Raw genomic sequence first — 17,147 nt, 5'->3', positions numbered from 1 at the left:
AGCAGAGGTTTGAAGCAGACTGCGTATTTCATAGAGAACTTTCCAGAACCTCCTGCCATCAGGTGGATAATTGTGCTCTTTCTTGCAGGACCACAGCCGCTTTGTCAACTGTGTGCGATTCTCTCCTGATGGGAACAGATTTGCTACAGCCAGCGCCGATGGGCAGGTGAGAGCCGGGGCCTGGGGGTGGTAGGGGCTCATTTGATCACCTCCCAGCTCTTCAGGGCAGACTAGCCTCCCAAAGCTTGTCTTGCTGGGGGAACTATCGCTTTCCCTCCATTCCATTCCTGGAAGGTGCACAGTTCCCAGGCTGTGTCATCACAGCTTGGTGCGCACCCCCACACCCCCGTTCCCATCTCTCTCCTTTTAAATGGAGCTGGAAACTCCCCCGTTTAGCACGTTTTTCAGATTCCTTTTTTAAGAGTCACAGTAGCAAGCTCTTGACGGTAGAGCAGGGACGGGGAAGAGCTCATCTTGCCTGCCAGCTGGTGAGCGCGTCCTCCCACCTGTGACCCACGTGTGTGTTATTCTTTGAAAGATTTACATCTACGATGGAAAGACGGGAGAGAAAGTGTGTGCCCTGGGAGGCGGCAAGGCTCATGACGGAGGCATTTACGCTGTGAGTATGGATCCGTGGTGTGTGACCGTGTCAGCCACCGTTGGGGGCCGTGTCCATGAGTGCAGTGGTCAGTACACAACTAGAAGTTAGAACCATGAAGTGTGAGGGGGTGAAGTGGAGAGCTTCAGGATCACACAGAAGGGGTGTCGTAGCTTGGAGAAGCCAGTGGCTAGAGCAGGGAGGGGCCTGGACACCTGGTCTCCCCAGCCGTCGCTTCTCCCTGCTCAGAAATGGGGGCTTTGGGCAGGCTGCTTTCCGAGGCCCCTTCCCACTCTGTGTTCTCTGATACCGGGCCCGCTGTTTCATTTGAGTAGATCAGCTGGAGCCCTGATAGCACCCATTTGCTTTCTGCTTCTGGAGACAAAACCTCGAAGATTTGGGACGTCAGTGTGAACTCTGTCGTCAATACGTTTACAATGGGCTCCACCGTTCTGGACCAGCAGCTGGGCTGCTTGTGGCAGAAGGACCACCTCCTCAGCATCTCCCTGTCTGGGTACATCAACTACCTGGACAAAAACAACCCCAGCAAACCCCTGCGGGTCATCAAGGTAAGGCTGCGTGGCAGCCAGTGGGGTGGTGGAAAGGGCTGTGGCCCAGCGAGGAAGAGGGAGAGCTGGCAGGAGGCCGAGTTGGGGACCCACCTTGGGGGTTTGGTCAATGGCAGGAGGCTAGTTGCTTTGGGGTGTGTGTTTAGCAGAAGTGGAAGGCTGGGGCCGAGCTCCCCTTAAGCTTCTAGAAGCACTGGAGGCTCAGGGCCTTGGTCTGCGGACAGTGCCCCTCCCCCTACTGTCAGGAGTCCCTGTGTCCTGGGGTGAATAGCCTCCTTCAGGTAGGAGCTGACAGCTGGAATGCATGGAGCTCCAAGAGCATCACTACAGACTTGGAGGACCAGGAGAGCGCCTAAGGGACGGCCAGGAGGCCTGGGGACTGGACCTGGGCCCTGTGTCTCATTTGAACGTGGGATAGAGTGTGAGGAGGCCTGGAGTGTTACGTGGTTCGAGGAGGGAAGGCACATGGGAAGGAACAAGTTTGGAGAAACAGGCAGATCCTGAGGTTCAGAGGCCTTGAGAGGTGGTCAGGCCCCAGCCCAGCTGCCATCCTGTCACCTGGAGGGCTTCCTCGGGGCAGCTGGTGCCCAGGGTCTGCCCTGGGGACTCCTGCTTCGGGGGTGGGGGAGCATGCCTTCTCCCTGCATCAGCCCTAGTGGTCTTGATATCTCAGGAAGCCAGCAGCCCAGCGAGGACCTAGGAGGTTGGCTCTCGTGCCAGTCCCTGTAGACACTGCCTCTGCCTGGAGTTGATGGAGACAGTTGTCCGAGGTGGGAACTGCTGTGTCTCATTCAGAAGGGGATGTGGCTTGATGAGATTGAAGAGGATTGATGTGGTAACACGGCACTATCTATCCTCACTTTGGGTTCCATGCCTGCTGTCATGCTTCCCCCAGCTTGGACCTAAGCACGGGGCATTGCGGCCTCCTCCTTGATGGGTCCCTAGCTGGCGCAGTGCCTGTATTGTGCAGGTGTGTACAGCCTGGCACAGAGCCGGGGGGCACGCATGACACAGTCACTTGACTGGATCTCTCTCTAGATGGGATGGGGAGAGATTCCTTGAGAGGTTCAGGCCGTTGTCAGCCCACTTGGGCCCAGAAGAGCAGTTTCCCACTGGCCACTGAAAGCATGGAAACTACAAGCTGGGCTTCTGTTGCTCCCAGGCCAGGTTGCAGAATCTTGCAGGCTTTTACAGTCAGCAGTCAGAAAGTCCTTCCCGTTCCCGTTCCTGCCACAGTAGTGTACGTGAATCCCAGGGGGTCCTTGGTGCTGATCTTGTGCTGCAGAGGCATCTGAGCCAAATGTGGGCGCCCCAGAGAAAGCCGGAGTTGGAATAGCAGTTCTTAGCCCTCCCGCTCACGGAGATTGAAAGAGGGCTGGATACCTGGAGACCCTGAAGGAGGACCAGGAGGCCTTGGAACTGGACTTGCCCCAGAGGGATTTGGTCAGAACCTGTAGGGATGGCTCTATCTGTTGGTACCCCGACACCCGCGGCATTTTGCTGTGTAGCTGGAGCAGCAGTTCTCAAGCTAGAAGGTCTGTGAGAGGCAAACATGGTGGCTGGGTCTGTCTAGACACCTGCGGGGCATGTGTTAACTCACAAGTGCCTGGGGAGTGCTGCGGCCCCAGGCAGGGCAGGTGCAGGTCCTGAGTCAGGATGTGCAGGGGGGATGCCCAGTGGGGCTGATCTGGTCTGAGGACCAGATCAGTATCAGGGCTGATAAGTATCAGGGCTGGCAGGACTCTGCCCTAGAAGGAGACAAGAGGTAGAAAGGACCCACTGTGTCCCCTGAGAACTGTGTGTACCTTTCTTGGAAGCTTTTTGCCACAGTGTGGCAACAGGCGGAACCTGCAGAATGCTCGGGAAGCTCTGGGGGTGAGGCCTGTGCAGAATTGTGCCACCCGGCCACAGAGCATTGCTGAGAAAGACCAGACAGAGACCCACCCACCCTGGCCCCCAGGAGCAGTTATAGTGAGGTTATGTGTTCCCTAGTAGCAAGGGACTGGCTACAGAGGAGTTGACTGTGCCCCCCACGTTGCCGGTGAGGGAGGTATTGGGGGTCAGGGTCCGCCAACAGCTTGGGTGGGGAGGGGCATGTTGGGAGAGAAGAAGCTGCCTCACAAGCTAGGAGTCAAAGCTAGGGTTGTATGTTCCAGTTTGGGGAGAGAATAGACAGTAGAACCCGGGACTGTCTGGGTCTCTGAGTGGCTAGGAGGTCTCCCCTGGGTCCTGGGACTGTCTGGGTTCCTGCAGGGCCCGGATGTGTGCCCACCTGCCTCTGTGAGCGATGGACCCCCCTTGTGGCTGATCCCGCTCACTGCTGCTTCCCGTCCACGGGGGCTCAGCTCGGGACTGGGGCTCACCGGCATCTGCCAGATGTGAGCAGCAGTCCCCCCAGTCAAGGGCGCTGCCAGGGTCATTGCACGGACCAGGCACTCAGCTCCTAGGGTTTTATTAGATCCGGTTCTTGGCTGGGGTTGAGGTTGTGTCCTGGGAGGGAAGGGCTTCATGACAAGGTTTTGCCAGATGGGCCGTCAGCTGGGGAAGAGCTGGCCGCGGCTCACAGAGGGGGTTTTCGGGCACATGGGGCTTCAGGGTGTTGGCACAGACAGGCGCCGCGGTGTGGAAGGCCTTGTGTCTCGTCATCCCGCGGGGGGCAGTCAGTGGAGGGCGGCTGGCAGGTGGCAGAGGCAGGAAGGCGTGTTCTCCGCTCACCTGCTCTGTCCTCTCCTGTGCAGGGTCACAGCAAATCCATCCAGTGTCTGACGGTGCACAACAATGGTGGCAAGTCCTATATCTACTCCGGGAGCCACGATGGACACATTAATATCCTTTGACTCACAGAGCTGGCTCTGGGGCCACTGGCAGGACAAGTGGGAGTGTTCTGTCCCTGTGGAGCCGGAGGCCAGGGTAGCAGCAGGGCTGCAACCAGAGGGCCGTGTCCACGCTGAGGTCCCTGGCTCTGGGCTGCAGCCTTGACCCGATGGATCGCTTCTTTGCAGCTCTAAGTGGCTGATAACTGCATCGAGCTGCTGCTCCTGCCTGGGCCCCTAGTGCCGCCCAATCCCTCGCACAGGCCAGGAGTCAGGAGTCTGAGGATTCAGCAGGACCTAGAATCTCAGTACTTTTCCCGTTGTTTTAAAAATAAGAGAACAGAAACCCAGCATGCTCCAGTGCTTTCCCCAAAGTCACCCCACTGGTCGGTAGCAGCTAGAACTGGAACTGGAACCTCCCTTCTGAGTTTCTTTGTGGTCCCGCAAGACTTTCCCTGGAGGCATGTGAAGCAGCCCTTACAGGCCACCCCCACCCCCTTGTTTGAGGCCTGGGGCTCCCCCTCCTCCCACAGCACCCTCGGGTTCTGAGGTGCAGGCTGACGCACCCCTGTTTTCACAAAAGAGCTCTAGCTAGGGAGCTGTCCCTACGGCTCTGGGGTAGGAGGGTGGAGAAGTCACCCTCTATCCACTTAAATGTGAGGAGGGGAGTGTATGATATGTGCCCCTCCTGGAGCGAGGTGCTGGTCTGCAGTCAGGCTGTTTTCAGCTGCCCTGCATTGCTCCCCTCCTGGTGTGACGCCTCCTTTTCCAGATCTTCCCCGAGCACAGCGCCGGGGCAGCCTGGCGTGTATTCCAGTGCTCAGGTATCTAGGTTTCCTCAGGTATCAGGCACTGGGGTCTCCAATCCAAGAGCCTATCAGCCGTGGAGCATACCTGTGACACTCCAGAGGCAACGATAATCCTCAACTTGAAATGAGAACAGTCCACTCACTTACAGCACCCCTCCCCCATGAGCACCTCTGACTCACAGCGTGCAGACCATCCCTGCCAAGGTTGGGAGGCCCCGGGCAGTTCCTAGCTGGTCATCCTCTGAGCAGGGAGGCGCAGCCACCCTCCTGCTCTTGGTCCCAGGCTTCCAGCGCAGATGGGCTGTGGTCCATGGGCCCCGTTAGCCAGTGGGAACCCGCACACTTCCGTGCCCAGCTGCTGCAGGGGGTCCCCGTGCAGGGGTTCCAGCCGGACTGCTCACTCAGCGTGTCCTCCATGGTCCGACCGACCATCACCAGAACATCTGTTCTGAAATTCGGATTCAGACTTGCCATGGACTTCTCCTCAGGCCCCGTGCTCACAGTCTCATCCCGAGTGAGAGGCGGCCAGGCCTCCCCGGTGGGGCTCGCACCGTGTCCTGGAGGTGGCTTTTTCTTAACCCCCGCCCCACATTACTGGGATTCAGAGACAGGGGAGAACGACTCCTTCGCCGGAAAGGGCCACACGAACCAGGTGTCCAGGATGACGGTGGACGAGTCTGGGCAGTTGGTGAGCTGCAGCATGGATGACACAGTGCGCTATACCAGCCTCATGCTGAGGGACTACAGGTGAGGGCTGCCCGGGGCCCAGTCCGCAGTGCACCCCAGAAGAGGGGCTCTCTGCCCACATGGCTTCTGGCTCAATGGCACTTTGCTCTCCTCACTGCTCCCCCCAACTGCTTCTCTTATGGCCATGCTCTCAGCCAGGGGCTGCATGAGAGTCCAGGTAGCCCACCTGGACAGTGACCTGTGTAGACTCTGCCTGGGAAACCTCTCAGCCCAGATGCCCTCCTCACTCTGTTCCTCTACAGCAGAGGAGGGTATCAGTGGGGCCGGCCTTGCGGGCTGTTGGGAAGGCCCAGCAAGGCCCTCACGGCCTCCTGGCATGCGGCAGGTGCTCAAAAGGACACGTAGGCACCCAGGTGCTTTGAGGAAGCGGCCATGTTGTTTGGTTTGGCTCCGGTGCCTTGAATTGGCTGTCCTTGGCACCAGAAGACTAGCTGTTACCAAACTGCGGTTTCCTGTGCAGAGTGAAGAGGTGGGTGAGCAGGGTCTGCTTCGTGAAAGGACAGACTGGACGTCTGCAGCCGTGCCCCTCTTCCCCCTCACTGAGGCAGGGGACTCCAGGAGGACGTGTGACAGGCCTCACCTGCCTGGTGGGACTGGGCACTGGGAACTGGTTGAGCCTCGTGATGCGTGCGGAAAATGCCCCACAGTCTGGTGTCCAGGCCGCAGCCATTCTCTCTGTACTGGTGACCCTGAATTAGCACGGCCCACACGAGAGCCTTCCCGCTGCGTGGGCTGCTGCACCCTCGGCCTCCTCAGAGACCCCCGGGGCAGAGCCACAGCTGGTGACCTGAGCCGCAAGGTCCCCATGCTTGGCCTGGTCACATGGGATTTTTTTCCTTCATTTACTATTTTCAAGTTTTTGTGTGTGTGCAAGATTTCCAGGGCTTGTTTTCACAGCATTAACCAAAAACAAAGACATGATTTTCATCCATGAAAGTATCTGATTCTTCAGAAGAGTCACCCTGCTGAGCAGAGTGGCTGTGACCGTGGGAGCGAGAGGTGGGCTCAGTTCCATCTGTAGCCATGGATCGTCAGGGTCTGTGGCCAGTGGACTCAGGACGAGAGTGGGGTGGAGTTCCTGGGGGCGTCACAGCTATTCCACAGGTCATAGCGACTAGAGCACCACCACCCCCCGCCCCGCTCCCTGCCCCCGCTTAATTTCCAGTCTCTTTCCCTAGAGCTGGGGATCTCTTTCTCTCACTGCTCCTGGGTTTTGGCTCATGACTCCCTCAGTGCAGGTGGATCGGCATCTCTGAGTGTAGGCTTAACATACATGCTGAGCCCTGTGAGGTTGACGTAATGTGTTTTCCCTTGTCTCCACCAGCGGGCAGGGAGTCGTGAAGATGGACGTCCAACCCAAGTGCGTGGCTGTGGGCCCCGGAGGCTATGCCGTGGTCGTCTGCATCGGGCAGGTACAGTTTGCTTCAGAGTGGCGGGGAGCACCAGCCAGGCAGCTGAGCGGAGCTGGTGGGTGAGGCATCTGACCTTTTGCCTCTGGTGCAGTGGGAGCTCTGCTGCGTGTCTGTCCAAGAACCGCGTGCACACACATTGAGTCACTTGGTCAGCAGTTCTCTCCGGTAGCACGGCATCCTCCCTATCCTACAGACACGGAGGCAGAGGGAGGGCTAGTTGCTTGCCCCAGTCTGCAGCTGCCAGAGGGCACAGCTGTCAGGCATCAGCCTCCCTGTGTGTCCATCAGCCCGGGAGCCTGCTGGGTGCCCAGCAGCAGCAACACGGTTGTCTCAGCCATGAGCCCTGGAACCATGTGACTCCACACATGTTCCTTACCATCTGTGAGCTCCCTAACAGCTCCTAGGGGACTTGGGAGGCTCCTCTCAGTGTTGCCCGTTCTTTTTCTGACTTCTCCCGAGGCCACATGGTGTCTAGGGGCACCAGGGCCAGGATGGCATCTGGTGTCCTAGCTCTGTGGCCTGGCTTCTCATTGAAGACAGGTCACTTACAGACCTTTTCTTTTGGAATTTCGGGAACAAAGTGCCCTTGACCCAGACCCTGGTGTGACCCATTTTCTACAAGGTTTTGCTCTGATGCAGGCGGCGTCTGTCAGTAGACCAGGGCATCCAGGAGATCAGGGTGGGCAGGTGTGACTAAGCCCCCCACGGCAGGAGTGACAACCCTGGTAAAGATAGCTGCTGTTCAGGAGCCCACACCCGTCCTGCGTCACGTGCACTTGACGTGCTTCGGGGAGAATGTTTTCTGCGTGTCCTAGATAGCAGAAGCTTCTGCCAAGCAGTTACCGTCAGCAGCCTGGGCAGTTAGTGGGGGAACAATAGTGATGATCTGCATGGAGAGCCAGAGCAGAGTCAGGGTTGGAGGTGCCGAAAGGCAGCCTTCTAGAAGCACAGGCGGGCCTGGGCTGATGCTCCCTGTCTCCAGGCCTCACTTCCCTGTCGGTAGAGGGCAGTCCTGACAAGCCCTCCTCTGAGGCTCAGAGCGAGGCTTGCACAAGGAGGGTCAGAGAGGGGCAACCTGGTGCCACGTGGCGGGGTTGGGGGTATGCAAGGTTGTTCTGTGATGTGCCCCTGCTACGCAGGCTTCCTGCCCCGCTCCGGGTGGGATGTTTCTATAGAATATGCTGGAAGGGGCCTGTGATTTTAGTTCGGGAAATAGCTCGGTTTAAGTCTCACTTCTTAGGCAAGTTTTGGCAAATGCTTGGTCCCCTACTGTTTACCTGTCAGGTGAATCCACTTCCCGAGTCAGGCAGGTGGTAGGTAAACGTTCCTCGGGCTGCATTTTCATAGTAGATCTTAGGGTTCTGCCACCTGTCCACCTCTTCCCTTTTCTCGCCCCCCCACCAACCTCACAATACACACAGAAGCAGAGGCTACTGGAGAGTGGGGTCAGGGGCTGGCCCGCCCTTCATGGGACAGCTGGTAGCCTGGGCAGGGGTACTGTGGGATGAAGCCAGAGTTGTCACAAATCTAGGCCATGCTATCTGGGAGCAGTCCAGTGAGCAAGAAGCAGGAGGGGCAGCAAGAGTGGGGGTGGAGGGCGAAGAGGGTCCCTGTGTACAGAGGGCCTCTTCTGTGAGTGCTTCCAGGTGGCGGTGGGGGATGGTGATCCTGCTATCTCCAGGGGTGTGCCCCACTGTTAGCAATGCGTGTGTCTCACACTTGGTGAACTCGGAGCTGATACTTTTGTTTGCCTTTGCTGAGGACTTTATTTATCCTGAACGTAAAATTCCGGCTTTGTGCTGTGTAGGCACTGGCTGGTTCTTCTGCCCTGGGAAGCTGAGGCTCAGGACAGAGCTGTCCCCATAAGCAGTAGGCGACTGAGCCAGGATCAGGTCCCTGTTTGTGTGTCCACAGGGTGCTGAGGACAGGCTGGGGACTCCGTCCTGCTTCCACCTCTGTTAGAGGGAGGTGAGGCAGGGGCTGGCTGGGGTGGAGCCCCTCCCAGGTACCCTCCGGTGCCTCTGGCTGACTTGCCCTGCACCATCCGTCCTGCCCTCCCATGGGATGAGTCATGCCCTGGTGGGAGGCCAGTGGGGAGCAGAGAGACTCTGTGGAGTGGGAGCCCATGCCTGGGGCCCAGTTTTTGTCCAGAAGACAGGTACCAGCATTGTCCCCCAGCTGTGGGAGACGCTCTGGCTGGCACACGTAGGATGCTTCACGTGCTGCGGGTTGGAGCTGTGAAGGGACTTTTTCGGACCTGGGATACCAGAACTTAGAATCCAGCCTGTCCTGTTCGTTCCTGTTGTTGCCTTAGAGCCCTGCTCTTCCAAACGCTGTGTCCCTTGGATCTCGCAAGAAGGCCATTTGGGAGAGCTCATTCATTATGTGACAGGAGAATGAAAAGTTTAGAGGTCAGATGGCTTCCTGGTCCCCAGCGACTGATGAGGGAGGAAGCACAACACAGGGTCACAGGACGCCCGCCCCCAGTGAGCTTCGGGCCAAGCAATCTGTCCCCGGCCTCTGCACCTTGACCGCTGCCTGTGATTTTCAGATTGTCCTGCTCAAGGACCAGAAAAAGTGCTTCAGCATCGACAGCCCTGGCTACGAGCCGGAAGTGGTGGCAGTACACCCCAGTGGTGACACGGTGGCCATCGGGGGCACGGTGAGTCTCCTGTCCCTCATGTCCTCTGACCCCGGCTATGGGGGCGGTTAGGGGGTGACACAGGCTATGTACAGAGGGTCCTAAGGCAGAAGGGGAGGGAGCTAGTGGGAGACCAAGGGCCTGGGCAGTGAGCAGGGGCTGGGCTTGGGAGCACAGAGCAGGGGAGACTGCTGGGCCATCAACCACGTAAGTCCGTAGGGCACATGTGATTTAGTGTGTTGAGAGGGGACCAGCGTGGGTGACCTGGGCTGGCAGGTTGGAGGTAGGGACATGACAAGAAGATTCCTAACCCGTGTTTAGCAGCAGTAACCCGACGGGCTCAAGGTTTTCCTGTCGTTTTGGCATCTGTCTGGTCCAGTGTGGTGTTCTTGCTCCTCTAAACCTAGAGCGCAGGGACCCTGTGGTCCCTGCCTGCCAGGCTGAGTCCTAAAGTGCTTTACAACTTGGCTCCCTTTGTCCCTTCTGGCGCTGGGAGGCTTGGGTGCCCTGACGAAGCAGCTCTGCAGCAGGTATGGCGGACCTTCATGCCCCAGGGGAGGAAGTCAGTGCTGGGCAGTGCCCAATGTGCCAAAAGCCAACCCAGGGGTCACCTGCTGGTGTCCACTGTGAAACCACCTGCTCCCCAGCTGCTGGAGGAGCCCGGGGTGGATCTCATGGAGCAGGTGTGAGGGCTGAGGAAAGGCTGGACTGTGGGTGGGGCTTTGCTCCCCAGGCGGTCTCACCTTCAACCTCCGAAATGTCCTTGCTGCCCACCCTTCCAGCCTGGAGGAGGACCAGCCAGAGGGGCCCCTGGGTGCTTCGACAGTGGGTCAGGGTACCTGCCCAAGCAGGTGAGGAAGCCCCCAGCCACATCTACAAGCTCTTCCCTCCCCCAAGAGCCCTTGGGCACAGTGTCGAGCCACTGCTGCCCAGACACAGGAGCAGGGCTTGTCAGCCCTTAGCCCCTGCACTCGAGCCCTTCCTCTGTTTTCGTCGTCGTGGCTGTAAGACACGTGGACTTCCCTGGTTTTCAGATGAGTCAGATGTGTCCTGTGTGTGGCTGCCCCTCCACGGGGCACTGCATCCCCTCCTGCCAAACAGCCCCACTGCCTCCCACAGGGTTCCCGACAGCCCTGCTCTCCTGCAGTGCTCTGCCTGGGCTACCGTCCCTGTAGGCCCACACCCCTGCAGTGCTGGCAGTCCCTTCTGGGCCTGTCACCGCTTCTTTCCTAAATCCCCGCTCTCTGGCATGTTTTGAGGAGTTGTCTTCCCTTTTTTAGGGAGAAGTTCACAGCCATGGTCCTGGGGCAGGAGGTCAGAGTCAGACATGGGGTTTAAATCTGGTCTTCCCTCTTGTACTGTGCCCTGCTTACTAGACCTTTACCTTTTTAAAAAGAAGAGAGATGGCTATTCCCATGTTTCCTCAGCTCCTACTTCAAGGTCTTGCCAACTTTGGTCTTTCCTGGTTGTCTGCCAGCCCTGGGCCTGTGAATCTCCGTGATCACACGGAGCACATCTCTGTTTATCCTAGGTTTCCCCATTGTCCTCCACACACCAGTAGTCTCCATTTATTTTAGTGACTTTCCAGCAAGTGGCATTCCCATCACATAGTTAGCCCGGTGGTGGACGTTGGTGCTGTGTGCCTCCTATGACGTCCACTGTGTACAGTCTAAGAGCATAGCCTTTTCCTTTTTTGCAGTGCCTCCTGTAGGCCATGTATTCACAGAACCCTGGAGCCAGGCTCCCACTGTAGGTAGACATCAGGCGAGCATATCACGAGAGCTCAAGGACTTTTGTCCTCATCGACCTGCAGCATCTGGACGTGGCTCTCCCTCCTGCATTAGGGGCAGAGCCAGGGCTGTGTTGTGGCCAGAGCTAGGAGACCTTGGATTATCTTGGCCCCTTGGACAGCTCAGCTGCCCCAAGAGGGTGGCCTGGTCCTTAATCTGACTCCTCCCAGGGAAGCCTTGGACAGTCACAAGGACACTAGTCACAAGGACACCTGTCCTGGTTCCTTTTGTCTGTCCATCTCTGCCCCCTTCATGGATTTATTCCGTGTGTGACACTTCTCAGGCCAGGCCCTGGACAAGTGTGAGGGGTCATGAAATTGGGGAGAGACAGTCCCTGGCCTGGAGGACAGGTGCCCAAGGTATGTCCGCCTGGCTGGGCTCCCACGGCATGGGCAGAACTGTTAGCAAAGATGTCCAGACACCCTCAGAGGCTTCCAGCCGAGGAGAGCTGGGTAGAGCCAGGTGCTTGGGCATCCCAACCTCAGGGACCCCTGGGGCAGTTGGACCCTCTGAGGGTCCCTCTCCCTCAGAGAGCAGGTGTGCCTCCCCTGTGAAGCGCTTGGGTCACGCCAAGGATGGGGAGCTCGCCAGGAGCCAGCAGGTTGGACGGAGCAGGGCGTGGTCAGAGAGCGAGTCGGTGCCTGAAGGAACCTCCAGGGCGCTGGAGAGGGTGGTGTGGATCCAGAGCACAGGGGGCAAGCAGTGTGGCTGGAGGACAGAGCCAGACCAGGGCTACCAGTGCAGCACTAACGTGTATAGGCGGACCTCATGGTTTGCCCTGTGAACACCTGCGTCAGGACTGACTGGAGCGTTGATGGAAAAAGTCAGAGTCCTGGACACCCACACACATGGAATCAGAATTGGGGGTACCTAGCATTCAGCCTCTTAATTACTTCCCTGAGTAGTTCTTCCCACACTGCTGGTATGTCATGGGAACTGCTGACAGGTTTTGGGGGGAAGGTATCGGGAGCATGTGTGTGCACTCACGTATGCTCTCCTGTAGCGTGCACGCCGGGAAGTGACTCACTGCCCCCCTGTCCTCCTGCAGGACGGAAATGTCCGCTTGTACTCCATCCTGGGCACCACGCTGAAGGACGAGGGCAAGCTCCTGGAGGCCAAGGGCCCCGTGACCGATGTGGCATATTCCCATGATGGCGCCTTCCTCGCTGTGTGCGATGCCAGCAAAGTGGTCACGGTCTTCAGCGTTGCTGATGGCTACTCGGTGAGTGGGCGGGTGGGGGGCCGTGGCTTCTCTCCCTTGTCATCAGCCTGGCAGTTGCATGAGACCACAGGGCTGAATGATGCTTCCTTGCTCTCAGGGCTGAATGATGCGAGACGAGACATGCTGCTGTCCAGGGTCTTGGGGTTTTATGAGTGAGGTAGAGCACTTGCCACAAAGTTAGGGCCCTAGACGTCGGTGAGACTTGCCATGAAGACAAGCCGATTGGTTCACCTGGGCTGCCTGGCTGAGTGATTTCCTGGTTTCTTCTCTGTCGAAGGGCTGAGACTAGATTTTCTTCTTGAGTCTCATTACCATTTGGGTCTCACGAGGATGAGCGCGCATCCTCTCAGCACTGCCTCGCGGGGGGCTCAGGGCAGGAGACTGAGCTTGGTTAGGGGGTCGGTCACTTGGCTGGATTTGGCCAGAGCAGGGGGCACAGGCTGGCAGGTCTCCGGTCTCGGGGCCCTGCACCACGCCAGCCCCCCAGCACTTGAACGTTTTGGAATGCAGCAAAGATGAAAGAATTTACCACTGAGGTTTTGCCATTAACATCTCCCTGTATTACACTATCCATCCCATGATCTTAATTCGGGGTGCACTTAAAGTAAATTACAGGCATCTGTATACTTCCCCATAAATACATGCACTTACCCAGTAAATAGGCTTGCGTCTTTTCTTAGTCTGTGTGATGCTATAATGTCACTTCTGGTAAGAGGGGCGGGTGAAGGCAAGTGTCCGCCTGTGTTGGACAGAAAGCTTGTAACTTGCACCTCCATGGACATACACCCTGCCTCCTGGGGGATTTTTCTGCTCCCTTGCCACGTTTCTCAGCTTTTGTGTTTATCTCATTTTTAGTGATTTCATGTATGTACAACAGAAGTCTTGTTGACGTTATGCTAAGTAGGCAGGGTGGTATCAACACAGTATGGAACAGGCAAACTTGAAAAAGAAAATCCTCGGGAGGTCGACCTCATCTAGGGATTAAGGCAATGGAATGCCCTAAAGAAAAACCATCCCTACAGCGTCAGGAAAGTGCTAGTCCTCCAGCTTGCGGGCCCCGTCCAGTCCTCGCCCCACAGAGTAGAGAGTAGCAGGCAGATGTAGTGGGGAGGGGCCGGCTGCCTCCCTCTGCTGCCGTACTTTCCCTGCGCACCCCCTGCCCAAGGTGGGGCCCCTTGAGCCTTCGTGTCAGCGTGATAACCCTGGCTGGGCTGAGGGCCTCGTGAAGGAACGCACACACACCTAGCACCTCAGGGTAGGTGCTGTGGTAGAGGCCGTCTGGTCCCAGGGACACAGTGGCTGCTGCCCAGTGCTGGGCTGCATCCTCCTGGGCCTTGTCACGGAGTAGCGGACACCTCAGGAGGTGTACACGGGTTCTGGCAGGGAGCACTATGTCAGCATTGGCCCTCACTGTGGTCAGAGGGCAGGTGAGATGACACGTGCCCCTCTGGCCTGAACCCTGACCTACCCCCTCTGTTTTTAACCCGAAACTAGGAGAACAATGTTTTTTACGGACACCACGCGAAGATCGTCTGCCTGGCCTGGTCACCAGACAACGAGCACTTTGCCTCTGGTGGCATGGACATGATGGTGTACGTCTGGACCCTGAGTGACCCCGAGACCAGGGTCAAGATCCAAGGTGACTCTCGCTCCTACATCAGCTCCCCAGGCAGCCCCAGAGAGGCTGTCCCCAAGCCCAAGTGTCCTCTTTGTGCTTCTGGGGAAGTTAGCCCTGAGAAGCATGGCCCTCATTCCCCTGGCCCCTGCTTGACACACAGAGGGAGGGATGATGCGTGTGTTCCCTGAAGGAGAGGAGGTGGTGTCCATTCACCGGACACTCACCTTCACAGATGGGGATTCCTCTTGACATCTCTTCCTTATCCCGCTGGGCTCCCATGGCAAAGTACCGCAGACTAGGTGGCTCAGAAACCACAGAACTATTGCTCACAGTTCAGGAGGCTGAAGTCCCAGATGGGGGGTTGCAGGGCTGGGGCGTGGGGGAGCTCTTCCAGGTCAGAGACTTGCAGGGAGGGGCAGTGCTCTGTGGGGTCTGTTTAATAAGGCACTGATCCCCCCAGCCTTGGACATTAGGTTTCCGGCGTACAACGTGGGCGACAGATGCAAGCATTCAGACCACAGCACTGCCCCTTCCCCTACCCCACCCCCTAAATTAAACAGCTGAGCAGGTTTTCCCCACAGTGGGCAGCATTCAATAGGAGTTCAGAGCCGGGTTTTTTTTTTAAAGATTTTATTTATTTATTTGACAGACAAAGATCACAAGTAGGCAGAGAGGCAGGCAGAGAGAAAGAGGAGGAAGCGGCTCCCTGCTGAGCTGAGAGCCCGACGCGGGGCTCGATCCCAGGACCCCGGGACCATGACCCGAGCCAAAGGCAGAGGCCCTAACCCACTGAGCCACCCAGGCGCCCCTCAGAGCCGGTTTTTTAGCAGCCCTGTTTAAAAAACAAAACAACAACAAAAAAGTAAAACTATTCTTAATAGTAAGTTTTATTTAGCCCAGCATATTTTTTTCTCCATGTGGCAATAGCTCACTTCAAGGACTCTGGTCACAAGTGGTTCGTGGGAACTGTGTCTGTCCCGGTGTCACCCCCCCAGGCAGAGGGGATTTACCTGGGCTCCCTGCTCTGTTTGTAGTAAGACCCACCAAGTCAGCAGGGTGGAGGCAGGAGACTGGGGGGGAATGGGGTCACCCCTGGTGCACCTCACACAGGGGGCGACTCTCGGGGTCTTCTGGTCACGAGTCCACCAATTACAGAGGTTTCTCGGCCTTTTCATCCTCCCCCCCACCCCATCACCGCAGATACGCCAGGAGGCTGTGTATCCTCTGTGTAGTGTTGCTTATGCATGAAAAGAAGTAAGACTTTTCTCACACACACACACACACACACACACACACACACACCCCATGGGAGGAGCAGTTCTGTCCCCCAGGGGACCTTGTTGGTTGTTGAGACAGTCCCCATGTCTGGGAGGGACCGGCTTGAGAATGGCTGCACCCACTGTCCACCCAGATAGATGTTCACCCTTCCGGGAGAAGGGCCAGGATTGGATGAACAGCAGTCTGCGGTCAGTTCCTCAGGGCCCGCTGTCAGTGTTGCCACAGCCTGTCCCCTGCTCCTCGTCTGCGGTGTTGCAGGGGCAGAGACACGGGGCTCACCCTCAGCATAACTTCTCTCTCCCCAGATGCGCACCGACTTCACCATGTCAGCAGCCTGGCCTGGCTGGACGAGCACACGCTGGTCACGACGTCTCATGATGCCTCTGTCAAAGAGTGGACAATCACCTACTGAGGACCCCCTCCGTTGGACGGACCGAATCAGGGACTAGAGCTTACGCAGCCGAACACGTCATTTCTCCCAGTCTCTCTGCCATGCGCCCCCACGTCCCCACCCGCTCAAAAGGGGGGGCCTTACCGCGCGTACCCTCAGCTCTCTGCAGGGTGTCCATACCTGTACACGTCCTTCTGAAAGCTTTAGACAGTGACAGTTTGCACATGAAAAATAAAGCAAGCACTTAAACAACGTGTGAAGCGTAACTCAAACCCACCACCCACCCAGACTGAGTGCAGAACATTCCAGAGGCAGAGCCTCGAAAGCACACAGACCCGCCCCCGCGGCTCCTGCTGTCTGGCGGGGGAGGCTGCGGCTGTGGGCCGCACCCCTCTCTGCGAATCCCTCCCCTGCAGACCCCTTCCCCCTGCGCCTGGCCCAGCAAGGGGCCCTGGGACAGCTCAGCCCTGCAGAGTTCTGCAGAGCAGGTGCCGCTGGGAGGCCTGGGTTGCACACCCTGCTGTGTGGCCGCCCTCGCCGCTGACAGGGTGCACTCATATGAATCTTGGAGTCACTGTCTGTTTTTGTGCTTGATTCTAAGAATGGAATTGTGGGACTTTTTTTTTTTTTTTAATGTATCTTAACTGTTGCCTGTCTGTGTTTACAGGCTCGCGCGCCAAGGGTGCCACCGCCTCTGGGCGTTGAGAGCCGGATTAGCCAGACCCAGGAGTCTCGGCCACTGTTTTGCTCTCCTGCTTCAATGTGTTTCTGTCTTTCTTTACCCCTTCTGCCCCCAAGAGCAAAAGTTAATTTAAAGGCAGAGGTGACATCACTGTAAACTAACCTGTTATGGTTTTCACTTTTTTTTTTTTTTCAGTGCAGAAATTAAAAGTAAGTATAAAGCACGGTGATTTGTAGTTTTTTTGCGTGTGTTGGAATTACTGGTAATTGTTGGCTGAGAGCAATCGCTCCCTTTGCACTTGTGAAAACACTTTGAGCGCTTTAAGAGATAAGACCAAGAAGTGATTAAATGTCTTTCTCTTCACTGTGGATGGCTGACTTTGTGTGGTGGTGGGCTGTGGGGAGTGTGGGAAGCTGTGCGGGACCCTCGTGGCTTCTCCCTGGCTTGCAGCCTCAGAGGGATATGTTCCCGAACTGGATTGCTGGATCCACCCAGCTCGGGGAGAGAAGCCCCACAAGGGCCCGGCACATCTGGATCAAATAGCTCTGTGAGCTGGGCCCCCTCACCTCCCTTCTTT

At 57.2% G+C, this 17,147-nt stretch overlaps 1 protein-coding gene across 1 annotated transcript in view; it reads left to right on the top strand.

The window, feature by feature from the left end:
- The window catches only part of WDR1 (WD repeat domain 1), a 44,038-nt gene extending 27,100 nt beyond the window's left edge, over positions 1-16,938 (top strand). Inside the window, exons 6-15 of the mRNA XM_059380940.1 lie at positions 89-166; positions 539-619; positions 934-1,167; positions 3,906-3,995; positions 5,382-5,536; positions 6,861-6,948; positions 9,500-9,610; positions 12,428-12,601; positions 14,096-14,240; positions 15,803-16,938. Of these exons, the coding sequence (XP_059236923.1) occupies positions 89-166; positions 539-619; positions 934-1,167; positions 3,906-3,995; positions 5,382-5,536; positions 6,861-6,948; positions 9,500-9,610; positions 12,428-12,601; positions 14,096-14,240; positions 15,803-15,909 (1,263 nt within the window). The 3' untranslated portion in view covers positions 15,910-16,938. The remainder of the gene's footprint in view (positions 1-88; positions 167-538; positions 620-933; positions 1,168-3,905; positions 3,996-5,381; positions 5,537-6,860; positions 6,949-9,499; positions 9,611-12,427; positions 12,602-14,095; positions 14,241-15,802) is intronic.
- Positions 16,939-17,147: the final 209 nt, after the last annotated feature.

The sequence above is a fragment of the Mustela nigripes genome, chromosome 1 (assembly GCF_022355385.1).
Source record: "Mustela nigripes isolate SB6536 chromosome 1, MUSNIG.SB6536, whole genome shotgun sequence".
NCBI lineage: Eukaryota > Metazoa > Chordata > Mammalia > Carnivora > Mustelidae > Mustela > Mustela nigripes.
This window is presented reverse-complemented; position numbering and strand designations above follow the sequence as displayed.